The 23,491-nt window shown below is 38.4% G+C and overlaps 1 protein-coding gene across 6 annotated transcripts in view; it reads right to left on the reverse strand.

Moving 5' to 3' along the window:
• Positions 1-23,491, reverse strand: part of dennd3a (DENN/MADD domain containing 3a) — a 176,842-nt gene that overhangs the window by 14,777 nt on the left and 138,574 nt on the right. For 4 of the 6 annotated variants that reach the window (XM_069922317.1, XM_069922315.1, XM_069922320.1 and 1 more), the window contains 5 exons: positions 14,584-14,723; positions 11,713-11,873; positions 11,181-11,323; positions 8,799-8,914; positions 5,385-5,516 (listed from right to left, as the gene is read on the reverse strand). In XM_069922317.1, the coding sequence (XP_069778418.1) occupies positions 5,385-5,516; positions 8,799-8,914; positions 11,181-11,323; positions 11,713-11,873; positions 14,584-14,723 (692 nt within the window). Of the gene's footprint in view, positions 1-5,384; positions 5,517-5,947; positions 6,049-8,794; positions 8,915-11,180; positions 11,324-11,712; positions 11,874-14,583; positions 14,724-23,491 lie in introns of those variants that run through there. The other 2 variants (XM_069922318.1, XM_069922319.1) reach the window with 2 other exon arrangements.

The following is a 23,491-nucleotide window of genomic DNA, read 5'->3' on the forward strand; positions in this document are numbered from 1 at the left end:
GCACTTTTAGTACATGTGGTATGTTCTATAGGGAAAGGGCAGCCAAACTACTACATCTCAATGGGTTGGGAGACCGCACCCCTTCAGAACTAATGGATGAAATGCTGTTCCTGGCAGCTGGCAGAAGTTTTTTGAGCAGCTCTTTTTAGAGTGAATGCAAGATGAGATTAGGCTTTTGTTATCCACATGTTCATTTGAAGATCCCAAGAGCTGTAGCGGTGGAGGCAGACCACAGCAAGGAAAGACAAGTCTGCATAACCAACCCCTCTTATATTGACCCCATGTCACACTCTAGTGCTCTAAGCACATCACTCCCTACAAGCAGGCAATGCCCCAAAACAAGCAAGCAGCCTGTGGATACCTCATCTTGGTGTTATTATCACAGGCATTGGGGAGTAAATACACACAAGTGCCTTCCACCCTGCTCGTTTGCAGGAAATGCCCAGCCTAACCGCCGGTCAGGCTGCGGCGGTAGGCAAGAAACCTGCAAGCCTACTGTATGTATGGGACCAGTTGTCCCAGCGAAAACTTCTGGTGGACACGGGTTCAGAAGTTAGTGTATTTCCACCCATCGGTTTTGACACATGCCATCCTACCCCAGATCTGAAACAACAAGCAGTTAACAGTTCCAACATTCCGACCTTTGGCACCAGGAAGATGAATGTCAAGTTCGAGAATCATCTTTACATTTGGCCATTTATTATAGCAGCAGTATTCCGACCTTCGCTTGGTGCAGATTTTCTTTGGGCTCGTTCATTCCTCATCGACTTAAAAGGGCGTCAGCTAATAGATGGAACTACTTTTCAGACTATTTATCTGGCAGATGCCTTTAGCCCTGCTCTATGCCTCCAAACATTAAGTAAACCAGTAGATGAATTCTCCAAGCTGTTGGAAGATTTCCCTGAGATTACTACCCTACAATATTCTGCCTCCACTGCAGAGCACGGTGTTACTGCATTGTTCTAAGGGCCTGCCTATTCACGCTAAAGCATGTCACTTACCTCCAGAGAAACTGCATTTAGCTAAGGAAGAGTTTGCCAAGATGGAGGAACTAGGCATAATTTGTAGGTCCGACAGTCCCTGGGCATCTCCATTACATATAGTGCCGAAACACAATGGAGGTTGGTGACCACATGGAGATTACAGGTGGCTTAATGACACCACCATTCTGGATCGTTATCTGATAGCTCATCTTCAGGATTTCTCAATTAATTTGCTTGGAGCGAAGATCTTTGCCAAAATAGACGGTGTACGGTTATCACCAAGTACAGGTAGACCCAGATGACATTCCAAAAAAGGCAATAATTACCCTGTTTGGGTTGTTCGAATTTTATGAATGCCATTTGGATTAAAGAATGCTGCTCAATCATTTCAACGAGTAATGGATGGTTTAGGGTGTGGTATGACCAATGTCTTCATTTATCTTGACAACATTTTAGTGGCCAGTATGACTAAAGAAGAATATTTGAAACATTTTTGTACACTTTCTATTTGTCTTCAAGACTTTGGACTGACCATCAATCCAGATAAATGCATTTTGGATAAGAAATTATTGATTTCTTGGGGCATAGGATTACTCAAGAAAGCGTAATTCTGCTGCCTTCCAAAGTTGAGGCCATTACCAAATACTCAAGACCTGCTACGGTAAAAAGCCTGCAGAAATTCTTGGGAATGATAATTTTTTTACTGTCATTTCTTCCACAGTAGCTCATATCCTGAAGCTTCTTTTTGATTTATTGTCTGGAAATGCCAGAACCATCCATTGGACTGAAGAGGGAAACAATGCCTTCTTGAAGACAAAAGATTTGCGGACTCATGTCACTGTGCTCAGCTTCCCAGTTTTAAATGTAGCCACCACCCTTTCTACAGATGTTTCCAGTAGGGGGGTGCACTTCATCAATATGTCAACAGGCAATAGAAACCGTTAGCTTTCTTCAGCCGCCATCTTCGTGAAGCAGAGAAGAAATACAGTTCTTTTGATAAGGAGGTTTTGGCCTTTTACTTGTCTATTCGACACGTTATTTTTTTGGAGGACAGAGATTTTACTATGTACACCTACCACAAGCCCTTAACATTTGCGTTTTCCAAGGTCGCAGAGTCCTGGTCGGTGCGACAACAATGGCAATGATCATTTATTTCAGAATTTTCCACAAAAATACATATTTCCGGAAAAGATAGTGGAGTAGCTGATGCACTGTCCCACTTTGTAGATCAAGGCAATGACGACACAGCTTTGACCGCGGCCCAAGAACATGACCATAAGACAAATACTTATCAGGCTGTAATCATGAACCTGCAATTGAAAGATGTCCACTTTGGAGTTAATGGCAAACTACTCCTCTGTGATATATCAACAAGACACCCATGCCCAGTCGTTCCGGCATCATGAAAACGTTGAATATTCACATCCATCAATTAGATCGACTGTTCTGTTCCAACAAATTTATGTGGCATGGTCTTTAAAAAGACGTGACACAAATGGAGAGGTCCTGCAAAGCAGATGTTCAGTGGCATTCTAAGGCACCACTGCAGTCCTTTCCAGCAGTTACTCGTTGTTTTGCTCATGTCCATGTGGACATTGTTAGTCCACTTCCTGTTTCAAGAGGATACCGTTAACTTTTTACAGTAATAGACAGGTTTACACTGTGGCCTGAGGCTGTGCCTATGGTAGATGTTACAGCAGACACTTGTGCTCGGGTGTTTCTCAGTTCCTGGGTGTCTCATTTTGGTTTACCGGCGCATGTTACTTTGGATAGAGGACCACAATTTACTTCCTAACTGTGGACGGCCTTGTCTCGCTTACTTGGTACAACAATTCATCATATGAACGCCTTTCATCCCAGGCCAATGGAATGATGGAAACATTTCATCAACATCTCAAGTCACCCTTGATGGCTCGGTTAGAAGGCTCGAACTGGTCTGATGAGTTGCCCTAGGCATTACTGACATTAGAACAACTCCAAAGGAGGGCCTCCAAGCTTCACCTGTGGAGCTCATGTATGGTGCACTGTTGGTGGTCCCAGGGGAGTTCGTCCCCTAGTATTCCAAATCCAACGATGATCCTAAGGAATCTTTGAGCAGGCTAAGGGAGACCATAGGAAAATTAACCCCTGTACCACCACTGTCGCATGGAGAACACTCTTCCTTTGTGCCTGGAGACCTCAAAAACTGAGAATATGTCTTCATCTGTAAGGGAACACTTGGTCAACCTTTGGAGACGCCTTACAAAGGGTTAGAGTTATAGGATCGGCAGACAAATTATGTTGACTTGTATTTTGGACATTGGAGGGAAGCCACAGTCTTTCACTATTGACAAACTTAAACCAGCTCATGTGGACAAGTCTTCTCCACTGCAGCAGCCAGCAGTCAGTCACAGAGGTCAACCACCTAAAAAAAACAGTCAAACATTTCTACCAGTTCTTGGAGGGGGGGGTCGTGTAGCAGCGCTATGGCAGCATTACTACTCCCAGAAGGCATCAAAATGGCTATGTGACGTCAGTTCATGGTGACGTCAACATGTGTCGAGCATGTGATTCTTGTCTTTTAAACGGTTGCACAGATTATGAACAATAAATCCGTTTGATTCACTCTAAAAATGCCTGGTGTGGTTATTTCATCATGTCCACTGTGATTCCAGTGGCCACAAAATCCCTTAATCCCAGCAACCACTTATTGGCCCGGTTTGGTGGCTATAACATGACAAACATCACTCCCAAGATAGCCAGGATTCACCAGAAAGATCTTCAGCTTATGATTGCTGACACCTTTCACATTTAGAAAAGGTGGTACATTCTGGTACAATTCTTCATTGTCTATTAAATTTTTTAATCACATCTTACATTGCCATAAAATCTCTATCTACAGATTTTGAAACAAATGATGTTTGCTGCTGTCTACCCAAGAAGCAAATGAATTTACTCCCCCCCCCCCCCACCCCAAATGAGTTGTGTTGGAAGGATGTCATTTTCCTGATACAAGCACCCCTCTCGGAAGCTCTGCTAATATCAAGAAACCAGGAAAGCTGATGTGGCAGAATATATAGATATGCTTTTGAGATGCATTGGAAAGGTTTGTTAGAGTAGGTCACATACAAACACTTTAAAACAGATCTTATTTAAAATACTAGAGCTCTGCTAATGCTAGACATGTCGGGGCCTCAGAGCCTTTGTAAAAGCTTTGGAGAGTGGCCAAGAGACTTCACTAATGGATTGTTGTTTACAAAAAGACAACAGATGAAAGAACTGGTCAGAGCTGTAGACAGTCTGAAGGGGAACATGCTGTTCTTTCTCTTTGTGTGTGTGTGTGAGAGAGAGAGAGAGAGAGAGAGAGAGAGAGAGAGAAAGAAAGAGAGAGAGAGAGAGAGAGAGAGAGGGGCACACACCGAGATAATTTCTACAGTGTTACAGCCAGCAACAGCAGCTGGGACTGGAACAGGACAAGCTGGCAAACTTGTGGAAAGCCCCATTTGGAAGACGGCTTGTGAGTGCTTAGTTCAGCCTTGTCAAAGCCCTTGTGGTTCATGCAAGAGGAGAGGACTGGCTGTCTAATGTTTCACTTGGAATAAGTGAAACAAAAAGGAACTCTGTGGTGGCCTGAAAGAAAGAGGTCATCATCTGGAGAACCTTGAACGGGCAAGTTTCGTCAGCAAAACACTGAAGTGCCTGATTAAAAAGGAACAACAAATCTCTCTCTGAAAACTGACAAGAACCTTCCTGAGCAGTAACCATTTACCTTTCAAGCACCAAAGCCTGATGAACTTTATACATGTTAAAATCTGTGCACAGTCTAAGAATGGCCTGCAACCAGTGAACTTGGAGGAATGAGAAGTGAGATTGGACTGTGAACCCAAGAACCTTTCTGAACTTACACACACATTACAAAAACATGCGCTTGGAATTAGAAGAGGGTTATGTTAGGTTAGTTAAGTCAATAGTCATAAGTTAAAGTGTGATTCTGTTTTCGTGTATAAATATAATTAAAATCAACTTCTGTTTAAGTCACCATTTGTCTTGGGGAATATCTATTGCTGCTGGGTTTTGGGGTCCTCTGGGCTCGTCACATTGGAAAAAAAAATTCACAACACTATCACATGGAAGCAATATTTCGGAAGTATTAAGGATATGAATTGCCAAAGCTTAAAAGGCAAGGAGGATGCAGACAAAGTGTATGTAAATGAGATTAGTACAGATGAGTATGTGACTGTCAGTGAGGATGGTAGGTGAAAAGGACGATGGCTGTATTGAATGATTCTATGACCACAAGATGAAGCACAGCTCTACTTGCTTTTGTTCAGACCTGTTCCACACCTCCTTAAACAATCAGAGTTTAAGGCTCCATTCATTTACAATCATGAAATAAATTTGTGATTTAAGTTATGGCATTACCTGATTTTTGATAAGTATCATACAATTAATGTTGCTGCACTCTGGAAGCTGAAGCTTTTGCCAGGGTTTTGAAAGATTTTCCATATTCCAAAAACAAACTTCTCCTCTTTCAGCGGTTATCAGTTGATTTTTCTAACAAAATATTACAGAGAACATTTGAGACAAGGTTATAATTTTTTTAAAAATCATAGCGACTTAGGGCATTAACTCAAAAGAACAGACTCGACTGAATCATGTGTTTACATGCATCACTTTCCAGCAAGCTGACTGCCCTCTTACTCATGATTTTATTAATACATGTCCATTCTTCTTTCAGTAAGATGCTTCAACACTGCATAAAATGTAATTGTTAATTTAATTAATATTAGCAAGGCTTCCTTTGCAGTTTACAAGCCCTTTTTTTTTTCTTTTTTTTTTACATCCAATATTTACAGGTGACACTCAAGTTACAGGTGGGAGGTTTCAGAAAATGGTCCATATTGAGATTTTCCATAATGTGATGTCATCTACCCATATGTTAAAGAATATGAGTTGAAACAAATAAATTGTGTTTATTTATTTACTTTTGTTCACATAATTTCTTCAGAGCAAATTTTTATTCCATGTTCCTTATTCTTTTGTCAGAGTACATACATGACATCATACAGCCCTGAGATTCTTTTTCCTGCAGGCCAGACAGAATTATTACTTATCGGTAGTGTAAACTGTACTCAAGAAAGATACACGTAGAAAAGGTACTAAGAAAGAAATATGAACAAAATGACTGGGAAAATACAGAAAAAATATTCAGTAATAAATAATGTGCAAAGTAAGAATCCTTAATTAGTCTCTTATTGGGGTAGCGGTTAGTTCAACGGCTTTACAGCGCCAGAGATCAGGACCAGGGTTCGAATCCCGCACTGCCTGTTTGTACGTTCTCCCCACGTCTCCGGGGCTCCGGTTTCTTCCCACCATTTGAAACTTATCAGAGGTGTAAATTGGGCAGCAGGGACCCGAGGGCTGAAATGGCCTATTACAATGCTATATGTCTAAATAAAATATAAATAAATATATAGGTTGAGTCTGTTGCTTTGGAGTCTGGTGGAGAAGTAACTGTTCCTGAACATGGTGGTGTGAATCTTGTGGCACCCTATTCTACTCTGATGGTAGCAGCAAGAACAGAGCATGTCATGGGTGGTGTGTATCCTTGATGATTGCAGCTGCTCTCCAATGGCAGCGTTTCATGTAGATCACATTTTATTGAACTGCATATTTTAATGAATACTTATTTCTAGTGATTCAAATAATACCTTTCAAAGTGCAAATCAAAAGCATCTTAAAAAGTAAAATTATAAAAATAGATTCCAGATTTAAGACTGAAAGATTGGCCAATGGAATGTTTTAAGAAATGTCAAATGCCAGAATGGTTGTAGGCTGTATACAAAAAAGCCAGTAAAGGCACTTTAGCCCATGATGTCTGCTCCAAACATGATGTCAAATTAAACTCAATCTCTTCTGCCTGCACATAATCCATATCCTTTCCTGCATATTCATGTGTCTATATAAAAGACACAAATGCTATCATGTATGCTTCCACTAGAACCCTTGGCAGCTTGTGCCTGGCAGCAACTGTCTCATAAGAATGTCCTGCTCATCTCCTTGAAATTGACCCCCCCCCCCCCCCCACCCCATCTTTAATGCATGTCCTCTAGTATTTGACTTATTTTACCCTGGGAAACAGATTCTGTCTATTCGATCCACTCCTCTCTTAATTTTATATAATCTAGGCCTCTGTACCCCTCTCTGCAATTGGATCTTTGACTTTCTCATCGGAAGACCACAGTCAGTACATATTGGAAACAACGTCTCCTCGCTAGCAGCTATACTTTGTGAGGATATTTGTTATATCACCAAAAGCTCTCAAAAACTTCTACATGTATACTGTGGTGAGCATTCTGGCTGGTTACATCACTGCCTGATATGGAGAGGCCAACTCTCAGGACAACAATAAACTCCAGAGGTTTGTTAACTTACAAGCACCAGTCTTCGAGAACATCTACATGAGGCGGTGTCTTAAAAAAGCAGCCTCGATCCTCAAAGACTCCCACCACTCAGGCCACGCCCTCTTCACTCTTCTACCATTGGGAAAAAGGTAGAGGAACCTAAAGATGAGCACTCAATGGCACAAGGACAGCTTCTTCCCTGCTGTCATCAGATTTCTAAATAATCAATGAACCAAAGTCACTGCCCTAATTTTTGTGCACTATTGTTTTCATTTTCTCTTTTATAGTAATGTTGTAAGATGGCTGTAACATGAATGTTTGCTCTATGATGCTGCCACGAAACATCAAATTTCATGACTTGTTCATGACAATAAGTTCTGATTCTATCAGGTCTCCCCTCACCCTCCAATCCTCCAGAGAAAACAACCCAAGTTTGTCCAACTTCTCCTTATGGCTCTAATTCAGGTAACATCCTGGTAATCCTCTTCTGTACCCTTTGCAAAGCCTCTACACCCTTCCTGTAATGGTGACCAGAATTGAAGTATACTGAGTGAGGCTTGGCCAAGTTTTATGTGGCTGCAAAGTTACTTCCTTCCTCTTGTACTCAATGTTCCATTCAATGAAGGAACACCTTCTTTACCACCCAATCCACTGTGTGGCCACTTTCAGAGAGAGGATTAGGAGGAGAATTGCAGAATGTGGAACTAAATAGTTGAAAGTATGCTATCATTAATGAAACAAAGGGAACTGCCAATCTGAATAAGCCAAAATTATCGGAACTGAGTTCAACCTTGGAGGAGCTTTGTGGGTAAATTTGGGAATGAAGGGCTTTAAAAAGAATAATTAGTATTTTAAACTGGGGGCACTGAATGGCTTAGAAGGGGGAAAGGGAGATAAGCACTAGAAAACAATGAAAGATTTGCAAGGTAAAAGCTGTACATAACCTTTTAATAGCTAGTTTTTGTACTGTGGAAGATGGAAGGCAGAACATATGAGTACTGGAATAGTTGAACTTGATAACTACATGAATGAAGAATTGTGAGCAGATAAAGTGAGTTGCTGGATAACATTTAAAGGCTAGAAATAGACTATCTTTGTAAGTGATGTACATGATCAGAATTTCTCAAATTAGACATAAAAATAGTGTTTTTTCAGAGCTGATAGACTGAAGAGGGGATCATTTTTTTTGTTGGAGAAACCCTTACTTGAGGATATAAAAAGGGAATGTTTGATCAACAAAAGAATGAAGGATTTCCAAAAGTGGGACACGGAAAGTAATTGTATGGTCACTGAAAGCAACATAATTGAAGGTGGGAAAACATTTGCTTCAGTACTGATGATATATAGCTCTAATATTAACAATTTTTTTTAATATAAATAAAACAATAACACTCAACTAGAAGCAATAAAAAAAATAACTTTACTAACCTACCTCAGGAAAGACAAGGAAGCAGCTAAAAAAGGCACGACTCCCTTTTGGATTTTCTAGTACCATCATACGGAAGACTTGCCCAGTTTTATTCACTTCCATAATGGCATCTCCTACACCTTTTAGTAGCAGTAGATATGATTGAAGTGTTAATGACATGGACAAAGATTTAACAATCAAATTAACATATTTTCCTTCAGGACAAAACAAAATTCAATAGGATTTTGAATGGCCCAGCTGTGGCTATCAAGAGAAATTAGAGTTGGCGCGAGTAAAAAAAATATTGAAAATGTTGCCAAAAAAAAAAACCAGGAAGCCAGAGTATTGGTAAATTTTCAGAATCCACCTAAAGAGGACCACACCATTAATAAAAAGAAGAAAAATAAGAGTGTTTGCTCAAGAAAAAAATAGAACATTATGAATTGTATTCATTGCATTTGAATGCTTCTTAAGGAATACCAAAGGAAGACCTAACTGAGACATGAGATTAAAAATCAATAACTAGGAGCTTTTAGAACAGTGAAGTGTGAAGGGTGAAGTGGATTAGTTGGGTTACATCTATGGATTTCAAGGAACTTATAGGAGGAAATCACAGGGGCAATGACCATCACCTTTCAATGTGCTTTGAATAAAAGAGTAATGTCTGAGGACTTAATGAGTGACATATGTTACTCTCTTGTTTAAAGGAGGAAGGATAAGCCAGCAATTGCAGGGCAGTCAATTTTGCCTCAGTGGTGATAAATCTTTTGTGCTGCCCAATGTCTTTCTAAAAGCTTATGATGAGGCTTCATATACAGCAGGCTTCTCAGCAAAATTGAAGCAGGTGTGAGAAAATGAACGCTGATGACATGGATACAAAGTTAGCTCACAAAAAGAGAGGGAAATACAACATCTGCAGATGCTACAATTTTGAGCCCAATGAGAAACTCAATGGATCACACAGAATCGAGAGGTATGGATAGAAATTGTCAGTTAACATTTTGGGCTAGGTATCTTTGTGGAGAGTGAAGTTGAAAGGGGTGATATCAAGTATATCAAGGAGAAATAAGAGGAGGAAGAGTTGGGAAGAGCTCAGAGGTAAATGATAATGGACATAAAGTGGAAGAGGTAGAGAGACAGATTGAGGGAGAGACTACCGCAGAGGGTGAGCAAGAAAAATAATAATGTGATTAAGAAGAGATGGAAGCAGATGAAACAGTTTTCTTTATCTATTCCCATATGTGTGAGCATCCCATAAAGTGAAAAAATAGGTTGGGAAAGCTGTGAAGGAAGCATACTTTATTCGTGGTTTTATCAAGGCAGGTGGCAAATATAAAAGCAGGATCTTTATTTAAAAAATTCATCCTCAACTAGAGGTTTGGTTTCAATACAGTATTTTTTTTGGTTGTATGCACAGATGGTCACAAGTCGTATATCGTAAGTAGGGAGAGGCTGTATATGAATGATAGAGGTGTGGGGACTGAATGTGGTATATCCAAGTTTGCTGACAGTACAAGACTAGGTGACAGAGTGGGCTATGAGTAAAGCCGTGGCAGATGTCATCCAGTTTGGTGTAAGATTTTCTTAACAATAGTAAGACATTGAAAGGAATTTGTATTCAGAGAGATGGGATTTCTCATACATGAATCACTTGAAGTTAATGCGCAGGCTAAGCAGGCAACTCATAAAATAAACAGTATGCTGTCCTTGATTTCAAGAGGATTTGAGTACAAGATACAGATATTTTGTTCCAGTTGTATTAATCCCTGAAGAAATTCTGCTGATATTTGAAACATTGTGGACACATCAGAATTCCTATGACAGAATATACTTGTGATAGAGAAAATACAGTGATTGTTAACTAAATTAATTACTGTTTGTGTTGCATGAACACTGATTAAGTTATAAAATGTTCACAGGACTCAATGGGGAAGATGCATGGTTGCTATTTAATCTGGCTGGGGGTGGGGGGGGTGGTCAAGAACTAGCACTATAGTCTCAAAATCAAGGGTCAACCTTTCACAATAGATTTGAGAAGGATTATTTCAACCTGAAGGGACATAATTTTTCAAAGTTACTATGCAAGAGGGCAATAAAAACCCAATCTTTCACCATAATTAAAATAAATTGATACATTTTTAGATATTAAGGGAATTTAGTGATACAGGATTAAAGCAGGAAAATGCTCTTGAAATAATAGATAAACTGAATGGTAGAGCATGCAAGAGGGATCAAATGCTTATATTTCATGTTTTCTTTCATAGCAACATACTTTCACATCAAATTTTAAATGAATTATAATCGAGCTTGTTTGGTAAAAAAATGCCATAACATAATCATACCCTCCCTCAATTTATCCTTAAGTAACCACATATTTTTTTAAAAGCAGTGGTCTTTAATACTTACAGCACCAGAGCATACAATTATGGAATTTAATGGCACTTAGTCTGTGGCAGTTGGGCAACTGAAATTGTGTCTTTATCGCCAAAGTGCTCACATCCCAACAGATGACACTTCCATCAAGACTGCACGAATACACATCCTTTTGACTAGAAATACAAGATCATTTTTAGATTTGCGAAACCTTCATTATTTTTATGGCATTTAGACATACAACAGGGTAATAGGCCCTTCCCCCAAATACACCAATTAATCTACAACCCCAGACAACTCTCGTACATTTTTGAAGGGTGGGAGGAAACCGGAGCACTCAGCGGAGATCCTCACATACACAGGGATAAGTACAGACTCTTTATAGTCAGCGCCAGATTTTAGCCCTGATCGCTGATGCTGTAAGAGTCGCACTTGCTTTATAAACACTTGTTAAAATGTAATTGAATCCAATTTTAATTCATTCAGTCTTCACATCTTCAAATACTGAAAATTTCAAAAGTAATAAACATCCAGACATTGGGACACACTTGTGCAATCACAATACCTGAAATTTGAGCCCTGATTTTCTAAGACCATGTCAGTGACATCGGTGCAGTGTTCAGTCAGTTGTTTGTTGCAGGACATGCTGTGTGTATTTATTATGTAAATCGAAGAATCTTGTGAACCTATCCAGACTTGGCCGAACTCCACTCCCAACATACAGTTCTACACAGAAATATTTAATTTAAGCAGCTTTATTATAATAAAGAATATAGTTTACTTTATTTTTAAAAATGCACATCAGAATGATTCATCTCTATGCTGCTAAAGGAACAGTTGAGACACATTTTATACTTTAATTTTGGACATTTATTACTGTTAAATGATTTCTCAGTTCAGGAGACCAGTCAACTATTAACTTTCTGACAGCTAAAATATTTCATGATTTAACCAGTCTTGGGGATACTAAACAAAATTTATTCTAAATAAAAGGCCACATCTTTTGAACCATTTAGTACTTACCAGGACTCCAGTCCAAAGAAAAGCTGTCTGCCTTTCAGAGCTCAGGGTGAGAACAAGGGGTTTAAGGCCAGGGATCAGCATCTTTACAAGGTAAAGTCCAGGTACGACCTATGGAAGGCCACCTCTGAAGCAAAGTGGCAATTCCGTAGGAAGCTAGAGACAGAGACAGATACATGCCAGCTATGGCAGGGAGTGCAGGCCATTACAGCCTACAAAGAGAGGGCAAACACTATATAGATGACACTTTCCTTATTCTAATATATCCTAATTTCAAAGATTCATCTTCCAAAAGCATGAGCTACGATATTCCGATCTCTTTAATCCAACAAATCAAACTCTGTGGCTGTTATTTTATGTAGCTTTAATTAGTTGATAAAACAGATAAACGTTTTGCATAGCTTTGCAGTAAGACTTTCATAACGATGAAAAACAAAGCATTTGATGTATAATGATAGAGATATAAATGCATATAAAGAACCTCAAACTTTGAAGAAATGCAAAAAAGTATTTAAAGAGACAAAAAAATTAAAAGAAAAATTTCTCATGTTCATGCTTCCTTTACATGTTGTTGAGTAATGAGTAAGCCATTAGTCTGGGTGAATATTACGACATATTACATCGTAGTCACTATAGTATCACGGCAAACAATAGTCTCTTAAAGAGACAGGCACAAAATTAACTAAGTGTTAAAAACCACAAGGTTTTAACCTTTACACACTGTAGATGGCTATGGTGCTCCACTACCTGACGAGCTGAACACCTTCTATGCCCACTTTGAGATGAACCAAACAGTGCTGATTAGAACCCCTGAAAAGGCTGACAACTCTGTGATATCTGTCTTTGAGGGCGACGTCAGAACATCAATCAAGAAGGTGAATCCTCGCAAAGTGTCAGGCCCTGGCAGAGTACTGAAAATCCATACCAACTAGCTGGAGTGTACACGATCATTTTCAACCTCTCATTGCGGCAATTAGAGGTTTCCACGTGCTTTAAAAGGGCATCAATCATCCTGGAACCCAAGAGGAGCAGTGTGAGCTGCCTCAATGACTACTACCCAGTAGCACTAACTTCTACTGTGATGAAATGGTTTGAGAGGCCAGTCATGGCTGGAATTGACATGTACCTAAGCAAAGATCTGGACCGACTGCAATTCACCTATCATCACAATCGCTCCACAGCAGATGCCATATCGTTGGCTCTCCACTCAGCTCTGGATCTCCTCGAAAGCAGCAATTCAAACATACGGCTGCTCTTCAGCTCAGCCCTCAGCCGAGGTCAAGAAACTAGGCCTCTGTACCGGGGATCCTTGACTTTCTCATCAGACAACCACAGTCAGTATGAATTGGAAACAATGTCCTCTCCTCACTGAGTATCAACACAGGCACACCCCAAGGGTGTGTGCTTAAGCCCACTGCTCTGCTCATTATACACCCATGACTGTACAGCCAGGCACAATTGTAATGCAGTTCTCAAGTTTACCAATGACACCACAGTTGTCGGCAGAACCACAAATGGCAATGAGGAAGCGTACAGGAGGGATAGATCAGCTCATTGAATGGTGTAATGACAACACACTTGGACTCAACATTAGCAAAACCAAGGAAATGATTGTGGACTTCAGGAGAAAGTCGGGGGAACACAACCCAGTCCTCATTGAGGGCTCAGTAGTGGAGAGGGTCAAGAACATCAAATTCCTGGGTGTCAACATCTCAGAGGATCTGTCCTGGGGTCTCCATGTTGATACAATCACAAAGAAGGTGCGCCAGCAGTTATACTTTGTGAGGTGTCTGAGGAATAAACTCCAGAGCGTTGCTAACTCGGCCTGTGACATCACAGGCACCAGACTTCACTCCATCGAGGACATCTACATGAGGCGGTGTCTTAAAAAAGTGGCCTCTATCCTCAAAGACCCCGCCACCCAGGCCATGGCTTCTTCACTCTGCTACCATCGGGAAAGAGGTACAGGAGCCTAAAGGTGAGCACTCGATGGCACAAGGCCAGCTTCTTCCCCATTGCCATCAGATTCCTGAATAATCCAAGAACCATAGACACTGCCTTACTTTTTGTGCCCTATTATTTTTATTTTCTCTTTTATAGGAATGCTGTAAGATGATTATAATATGAATGTTTACACCAGGATGCTGCCACATTTCATAACGTGTTCATGACAATAAATTCTGATTCTGAGAAAACATAATATTAAGCAAGAATTTGCATCTTTAAAATGAAACAGCAATCCTGCAGGATGTCTTCTAAATTAAGTTTAGATTTTATTAAATCAATTTTTTTTAAAACGTAGGATCTCCAAAAGATTATTTTGTAGTTGCTCCGCTTACTTTCCATGTAATATTTTACCTGTCCTGAAGGCACTCTTTTTGATACTCGCCAAAGGCATTTCTTGTTTTAAACTCACCAATTTTGAGTTGCCTACTTGAATGCAATGTTGCTGAATGCACCAGGATGCTGTGTCAAAGAGCACTATTTTTCCTTCACTTAACGCGCACCATAATTTTGGATTTGCATTGCCATCTTCTTCTGGGTGAATCTGATTACCTAACAAAATCAAATGTTTTAGTGTTTTCACAAATAAAAAACAAAAGTAAATAAACTTTCTCTTTTTTTTTTAATCACATTGATTTAAAATTGACATCGTGCAAAACCCAAAGAATGGTGAAATTTTCTCGGGCTGCCTGCTCTTCTATTTATTACTCTTGCTTTTATCTCCTTAACCCAGAAAATTATTGTTAGAACTCAGTGTCAATGATTAGCTTCTACATCCTTTCTCATTAAACTATTACAACAAACATTTGCACATAAAAATAATAATACAGGCTAGAAAATAAACTGCAATGAATCACATTTCCTTTCCCCTTTACAAATGAATCTTATAGTGTTCAAAACAAAGAAATGCTGGAGAAACTCAGCAGGAGAGCACGATCCAGTCCTCGTCGAGGGATAAGCAGTGAAAGTGTTAATAACTTCAAATTCCTGTGCGTCCACATCTCAGAGGGTCTGTCCTCGGGCCTCCACATCGTTCCAATCACAAACAAGGCTTGCCAGTGGCTATACTTCATGAGGAGTTTGAGGATATTTGGTATGTCACCAAAGACTCTCAAAATTTCTGCAGGTGTACTGTGGAGAGCATTCTATGTTAATTGGGCCAGCGACATCATGGACATTAGTCTTCACTCGATTGAAGACATCTACAAGAAGTGGTATCTTAAAAAAGCAGCCTCTAGGGGGTGTGCCACGTGATGACGTGGGGTTAGACTGATAATCCCTACTCTCCTCGAAAAAGTGAAGGAAAAGGCTATAAAAGTTACAGAAAATATAGAAGACATCAACAATGCCACCAAAGAAGGATAAAGGACTTACTGTTGTACAAGAAACTGAGCAGGAAAAGGAAGAAAAGGAAGAGAGACCTACCTTAAGAAAGGATCCTGGAGCTGTTCATAAGGTGGTATCCAAAGGAGAGAGGCCAAAAGCTGGGGAGATCTTGGACACAGCTGCACAAGGTCTCCCCCAACAATGGCTGCCGACTTCATGTGAAGAAGTGACCCAGTTAGATTTTTTTCGGCAATCCATGGAAGAGTTAACTGATGAAGTAGGGAAGAATGGTGATAAGATGGAAAGATCAATACAACAGGTGGACACAAGATTTAAAATAGTGGATGGAAAAATCAAAGGGAATGAATTAGAGATTCAAAATCCTAAAGATCAAATGAAGCAATCAAAAGCAGAAGCAGCTGCTAAGCATGATCAGTTAACGCAAAAAATAGACGTTTTGGAAAATTTTAGTAGATGGAATAATATCAAGATTGTTGGACTTAAAGAAGGGGACGAGGGTCAAGACTTAAAAAAAAATTCTGCAACAGTGAATACTGTAACCTTTGGGTCAGGCTGCATTTCAAGGTGATCTGGAGATAAAACGAGCCCATAGTGCACTGAGACCTAAACCTCAACCTGACCAAAGGTCCCGTCCAATACTTGTCAGATTCTTTCGAATATGAAGTAAGAAAGAGAGAAGATATTGGAGGTGGCAGCGAAACAAGCTAAAGAAAGACAATCACCTTTGATATATATGGAAATAAGATTCTTTTAATCCAGATATAAGTTTTGATTTGTTGAAAAAGAGAAAGGAGTTTAATCCAGTTAAAGATGTATTGTGGAAAAAAGGCTATGCCTTTCTTTTGAGATATCTGATTTGAAAGTATTCGTCCCGTGAGGGAGGAATAGATTTTTTACTGAGCCTAATGAGGCAAAGGTATATGCCGATTCATTGCCTGTTAAAGATCAGCAGATGGTTGTAGACACTTGAATTCATTATATAACTAAGAGGTTTTGCTGTAAATGAAAATAAATTGAATTTTGAGAGTTTAAAAGGTGGGGGGGGGGGAGGTTTAACCTATATTGTGCGTGATCTGATATACTGGATAAGATTAATGGATTAAAAGGTCTATTGATAAGCTTATAGTAAGGGATGGTCTGATGTTTCGAGTGAGTGGGAAATGCGATGCTGACCACTACACACTCTAATGAAACCAGTTTTGCATCCCGTACAGATCAGAGTGATAGAGACGCGTTAACATCACGCGTTTCTGGGATTATTCCTTGTCTTTCTTCTATTTTTTTCCTTACTTATCTTTTTTGTTTTTGGTTCTTAGCCTGGACTGTTAAAAGATGTAAGATATTATATGGGAAGGGTTGGGTTGGATGGGGAGATGGAGGTGGACGCTGGAGGGATATAGGATTTAATTTTGATGTATCATGGCAGGGAAATTGTCATTAATGGAATTCAGGATATGATAAAGAGAAAAAGGTTATTGAATTATATGAAAAAAGCTGAAGTAGATGTGGTTTTTATACAAGAAACTCATTTAACAGAAATAGAACATATAAAACTAAAGAGAGATTGGGTAGGTGGGGCATTCTCTTCATTTAATTCTAAAGCTAGAGTAGTGATATTAATAAATAAAAGTTTACCAATTGAAATACTGGATGTTTTTTCTTTGGCTTGGCTTCGCGGACGAAGATTTATGGAGGGGGTAAAAAGTCCACGTCAGCTGCAGGCTCGTTTGTGGCTGACCAGTCCGATGCGGGACAGGCAGACACGATTGCAGCGGTTGCAAGGGAAAATTGGTTGGTTGGGGTTGGGTGTTGGGTTTTTCCTCCTTTGCCTTTTGTCAGTGAGGTGGGCTCTGCGGTCTTCTTCAAATACTGGATGTAATGACTGATAAAAGTGGGGAGGTATATGATGATAAATTGCAAAATATATTCTGAATATGGGACCACGATGAATAAATATGCACTGAAGGTAGATGATGTAAAATTTATACAAGATGTTTTTATGCAAAAGGGAAAAAAAATTATGGGAGGAGACTTTAAATTTACCTTTGATTCCAAGTTGGATAGATCAGGAGGAATTATGGTTAAAAATAAGGTGACAAAGGATGTGAAAATTTTATGAATGAAATGAAACTTGTTGATAGTTGGAGGAAAATGCGTCCTGATATTAGAGATTATTTATTTTATTCTTATAGGTATGACATATTCCCATCTAGATATGTTTTTAATCACCTCTCAACTCCAGACAAGAGTTCATATCAGGCAAGGATATAGTCTGACCATTCACCTTTAGTTATGTCAGTTTTAATGGAGGAGGAGCAAAATATAGGTTATAGATAGAGATTAAATACAGCATTGTTGAAAAGATGTTTTGACTTTATATGGACCTGAATGAACATTCTGTTACTAATAAGTTTGTGATATGGAATTCTTTGAAGGCTTATTCAAGAGGACAAATAATAAGTAATAAGCTAAGGTTAAAAAAGAATATATGTCTGAAGTTAATTCTTTGGAAAATAAATAATAAATTTGGAAAAAGAATTGCAAAATCAAGGGAATGATGAACAAAGGAAAATATTGGATTTAAAGTATTTAAAATATTGGATTTAAAGAAATTGAAGCATAATATACAAACATTTAGAGTAGAGAGGGATACAAGACAAACACCACAAAAATATTACAAACTGGGGGATTGAGCTCAAAGTTTTAGCATGGCAATTGAAGACTGAACCAAGTATCAAGAACAACAGTAGCTGTAAAAGAAGATTTGGGTCATCTTACTTAGAAAACACAAGGTATTAATGATGTGTTTGTGAAATTCTATAAGAAATTATATAAATCGGAATATTTGAAGGATGAGGTTAACATAGACAAATATTTGTCCAAAATTACATAGAAGACAGAATTAACAAATCCATTTACAGTTACAGAATTATATGATATATTGATGTCTTTACTGAACAATAATGTTCTAGGGGAGGATGGTTTCTCTCCAGAGTTCTATAAAGAATTTAAAGAGTTATTAATTCCGATATTTATGGGGTTGTTAGATCAAATGGAAGATCTTTGGGACTTAGCTGAGTCATTTAAAACTGCGTTAATAACAGTTATTCCTGTAACGATCCCAGAGGACCTAAAAACCCAGCAGCAATAGATATTCACCAAGACAAATGGTTACTTAAACAAAAGTTGCTTTTAATTATCTTTAAACATGAAAACAGAATCACATTTTAACTTATCACTATTGACTTAACTGACCTAACTTAACCCCCTTCTAATTCTAAGCACACGTGTATGTAATGTGTGCATGTAAGTTCAGAAAAGTTCTTTGATTCATAGTCCAATCTCACTTCTCATTCCTCCAAGTTCACTGGTTGCAGGCAATTCTTATACTGTGCATAGAATTTAACATTTACAAAGTTCACCAGGCTTTGGTGCTTGAAAGGTAAATGGTTACCATTCAGGAATGTTCTTGTCAGTGTTGAGAGAGAGATGTGTTGTACACTGGACACCCACTACTGATTCCTTTTTAATCAGCCTCTTCAGTGTCTTGCCGAAGAAACTTGCCCCCTCAGAGTTCTCCAGATGATAATCTCTTTCTTTCAGGTCACCAAAGAATGTCTTTTTATTTCTCTTATTCCAAGTGAAACATTGGGCACTCTCCAAAGCTTTTGCAAAGGCTCTGAGACTGACATGTCTAGCATTAGCAGAGCTCCAGTATTTTAAATTACGTCTGTTTTAAAGTGTTTGTATGTGACCTACACTAACAAACCTGCCCCAATTTATCTCCCAAAAACATATCTATATACTGTCACATTCCAAAAAAAGGGAAGGACCCTTTGCTTCCATCTTCATATAGACCAATTTCATCTTTGAATACTGATTATAAAATTTTGTCCAAACTAATAGCTAATAGATTACCTAAATTGATTAATATGGACCAAACAAGTTTTATTAAAAATAGAAGATCAGCCGATAATATTGTTAGATTTTTAAGTTTAACGGATATGGCTCAGAAAAGAAAAATACCATCAGTGTCTTTAGCTTTAGATGCAGAAAAGGCATTTGATAGATTAAAATGGGACTATTTATTTAAAGTACTGAAGATTTTTGGAATTCTGACAAATTTTATAAACTAGATAGGAGTATTATATAATTCTCCAAAGGCTAAGGTAGTATAAGGCAAATTTATAAGGCTTTTATAAGGCAAATAGACAAATATCAAAATGTTTTTTGTTGGAAAGATCATCTAGACAAGGCTGTCCATTATCTCCTTTTTTTATTTGCATTAACTATAGAACCTTTAGCTGAGATTATTAGAAGTGATAATGAGATTGAGGGCTTTAAGATACATGATAAAGAACATAAAATTAGTCTTTTTGCAGATGATGTAATATTATATCTTACAAACCCTGAAAGCTGATTACAAAAAGTAAATGAGTATGGGTTAGTATCAGGTAACAAAGTAAATACTGATAAAAGTGAAGTGATACCAATGATCGAGACAGACTATGTCCAAGTTAAGAAAAAGGACAAAATTTAAATGGCAGATTGGTGCAATTAAATATTTAGGAATTAATGTTGATAAAATTTAAATAATTTATTTAAACTAAACTACATACCTTTATTGAGGAAAATTAAAGAAGATTTATAAGATGGAAAGATTTGCCAATTTCTTTAATAGGAAGGATTAATTGTGTGAAGATGAATATCTTTCCTAGAATACAATACCCTTTTCAATCTTTACCAATTTTTGTACCAATAATGTTTTTTCAGGATTTAAATAAAAGTGTAAGAAAATTTATTTGGAGGGATAAAACGCCTTGGATGGCATTGGAAAAATCAACATGGAAATTTGATCAAGGGGGATTTTGATTGCCTAATTTTAAAAATTATTATAAAGCAGCTCAACTTAGATTTTTGTCTTCCTGTTATCAGACCGATGAAAAGATGCATAGTTGCAAATTGAAATGAGTAAAATAGGAGAAAGTAATTATGCACACATTTTATATCAATGGCATGAGGGATTTTTAAAAGGAAAATTAGATCCACCAATTTTGAGGCATAAACTCAGAGTATGGAATGGAGAACATGTAGAAAGAGGAATGAAGAATTATCAGTTTACTAAAATTATATTAAATCATAATCCTTTAATTCCTTTTATAGTTAATAATTGTTATTTCGATGTTTGGTATAATTGTGAAATAAAAAAAACAAAGGATTTTTTTGGGATACATTTTTTTTTAACTTTTGACCAATTGAAAGATGAATATAATATTCCACATTATATATTTTTTCTTATTATCAACTTAAATCATATTTAAAAAGAAAATTAGGGAGAAATTTTAAATTATCAGAAAAAAGTCTATTACTAATATGTATATCAAATAACAAGAGACTATTCAGAAAAAAAGATTTATTCAAATCTAAATCCATATGAGAAAAAGATTTAAGCATACAGATTCAAGAAGAAGAATGGTCAAAATTGTAACTAATACAATGAATGTATAATACAATCAAATGATACAATTTAATTTTTTACATTAATTATATTATACTCCATACAAATTGCATGCACTTCATTCAAATTTTTCTGATCAATGTTTTAGATGTAATAAAGAAGTAGAATCTTTCCTGCCTGCAGTCTGGCAATGCGAAAGGATATAAGTATTTTATTGGGACGAGTTTTGAAGACGCAAATTTTGAAGAATCCCAGAGTATTTTTATTGGGAGATAGTTCCCAACTGAAGTTAGATATTTATCAAAAGAAGTTTTTAAGTGCAGCAATAGCAAAGAAATCTGGTGATATTGTGGGGTTAAATAGATGGCGAAGAGAATGATTAAACTGTATATCACTAGAGAGAATTTACGAAATCAACCAGAAAAATTTGATAAGATTTGAAAACCCTTCATGGATTTTATTGCTATGAATTTACCTGCAGTGTCCACCATGCTCCCATCCAACCCACCCTAATTAGTTATGGTTTAAGATTATTATGTAAACTACAATTAATTAATTAAAAGATATAGGTTTATTAGACAGGCTTTTCCTTTTCCTTTTTTTCTCCATGTTTTTGGGGAGGGAGGGAGTGGGTGGAGGGGAGAAGATATATAAAAACTGTATTACTTTTGTGTCGTGGTTTTTATTATTCTTATGGATAAATACTGTATATGTTTTAATAAAAATGGAAAATAAAATTTAAAAAAAAGAAAGTAGCCTTTATCCTCAAGAACCCCCACCACACAGGCCATGGCCTCTTCACACCGCGACAAGAAAGGGGTCCAAGAGCCTGAAGATGAGCACCCAATGGGACAAGGATAGTTTCTACAGATTTCTGAATGGACAATGAACCAGACACAACCACGGTCTCTCCTATGTTTGCATTATTTATTTACTTTTGAAATGCCATTTTTGCACTGTCAATGCTGCCGCAAGGAACAGCAAATTTTGTAACTTGTCCATGACAATAAATTCTAATCTCACAGCATCCATTAGAGCTAAAGAAATAAAACCAACATTTCAGGCTTGAGCCCTTCGTCAAGGTTTGAGTAAAAAGCAGACAGGTGTCTGAATTTAAAGGTTGGGGAGTCAGGAAGAACAGGCAGCAGAAGGAGTACAGACCAACAGACAAAAGGTCTTAATTGGATCTGCCAGGAGAGGAGAGGTGAGATTTGATTGTGAAGGATGGGTTGATTTTGGCTCTGACAGAGCGAGAGGAAAGGAGACAGGGAAAAATGGAAGGAGGGTGGGCGCTGACAGAAACTTGAGAAATCGATATTTATGCCATCCACCTGGAGAGTGCCCAGATGGAACAATTTGCAGGTGGTCTCAGTCTGGCAGTGCATGAGGCCTTGGACAGACATCAGGAAGGAAATGGAGTGGATAATCAAAATGGACGCCACTGGGAGATCCCCACCACTGAGGTGGACAGAATTGAGGAGCTCATCGAAATTATCTCCCAGTCTGCATCCAGTCTCTCCAATATGGAGGAAACCACAAATAGGCATCAAATGCAGTAGATGACTCCTGCAGATTCACAAGTGAAGTGTTGCTTTACTTGGAAGGACTGTTTGGGGCCCCAAATGGTTGTGAGTGAGGAGGTTTGAACACAAGTGGAGCATCTCCTGCGGTCACAGGAGTAGATGCGAAGGGGGCAATTCGAGGGAAGGGAGATGTGAATGAGGGAGTCACAGAGGGAGCAGTCCTTGTGGAAGGTGGAGGGGAGTGAGAAGGGAAGGTGTGTGTGGTGGTGGAATCACATAGTAGGCAGCAGAAATAATAGAGGATGATATATGGGACGCGGAGGCTGATGGGATGAGAGGTAAGGACTAGGGGAATCTTGTCCTTGCTGTTGCTTTGCGGTAGAGGGGGCCAGGACAGATGTGCAGGTAATGGAGGATATGCAGGCAAGGACTGATTTTATGATGGTCATGGGTACACCTCATATTCCATCTGGCCACCCTCCAAATGGATAGCATTAACATAGACTTCTCCGGTTTCTGTTAGCCCCCCACCCATCTCCATCTTTTCCTGTTTCCTTTCCTCCAGCCCTGTATATCTCTTGCCTTTTCCCTCTGTTTCATTTCAGAGCCAGAAACAACCCTCTTTCCCCCAATCAATTCTCACCTTTCCCTCTCCTGTCCTCCTATCATTACCAATTTAACACCTTTTGTCTGCTGGTCTTTACTCCTCCCCATGCCTATTCTTCCCATCTTCCAAGACTTTTACTTCAGGCAGTGCCAGCTGTTTTCTCATAAAATGAAGCAGGGGTCAGGCCCAAAATGTCAGTAATATATCTTTGTCTTCTATGGACACTGTGGGACCTGCTGAGTTCCTCCAACATTTCTTTGTTTTTACTACAATCACAGCGTCTGCAGACTTTCATGTTTTGCTGATAGTGTTCATGAAGTTTAAGAGCGATTCCTTTTAATCACCACTGATTTGATAAAATTTGAACAAAAAAAGTTCACTTTTG

This window comes from Narcine bancroftii, chromosome 2 (genome assembly GCF_036971445.1).
Source record: "Narcine bancroftii isolate sNarBan1 chromosome 2, sNarBan1.hap1, whole genome shotgun sequence".
Taxonomy (NCBI): Eukaryota; Metazoa; Chordata; class Chondrichthyes; order Torpediniformes; family Narcinidae; genus Narcine; species Narcine bancroftii.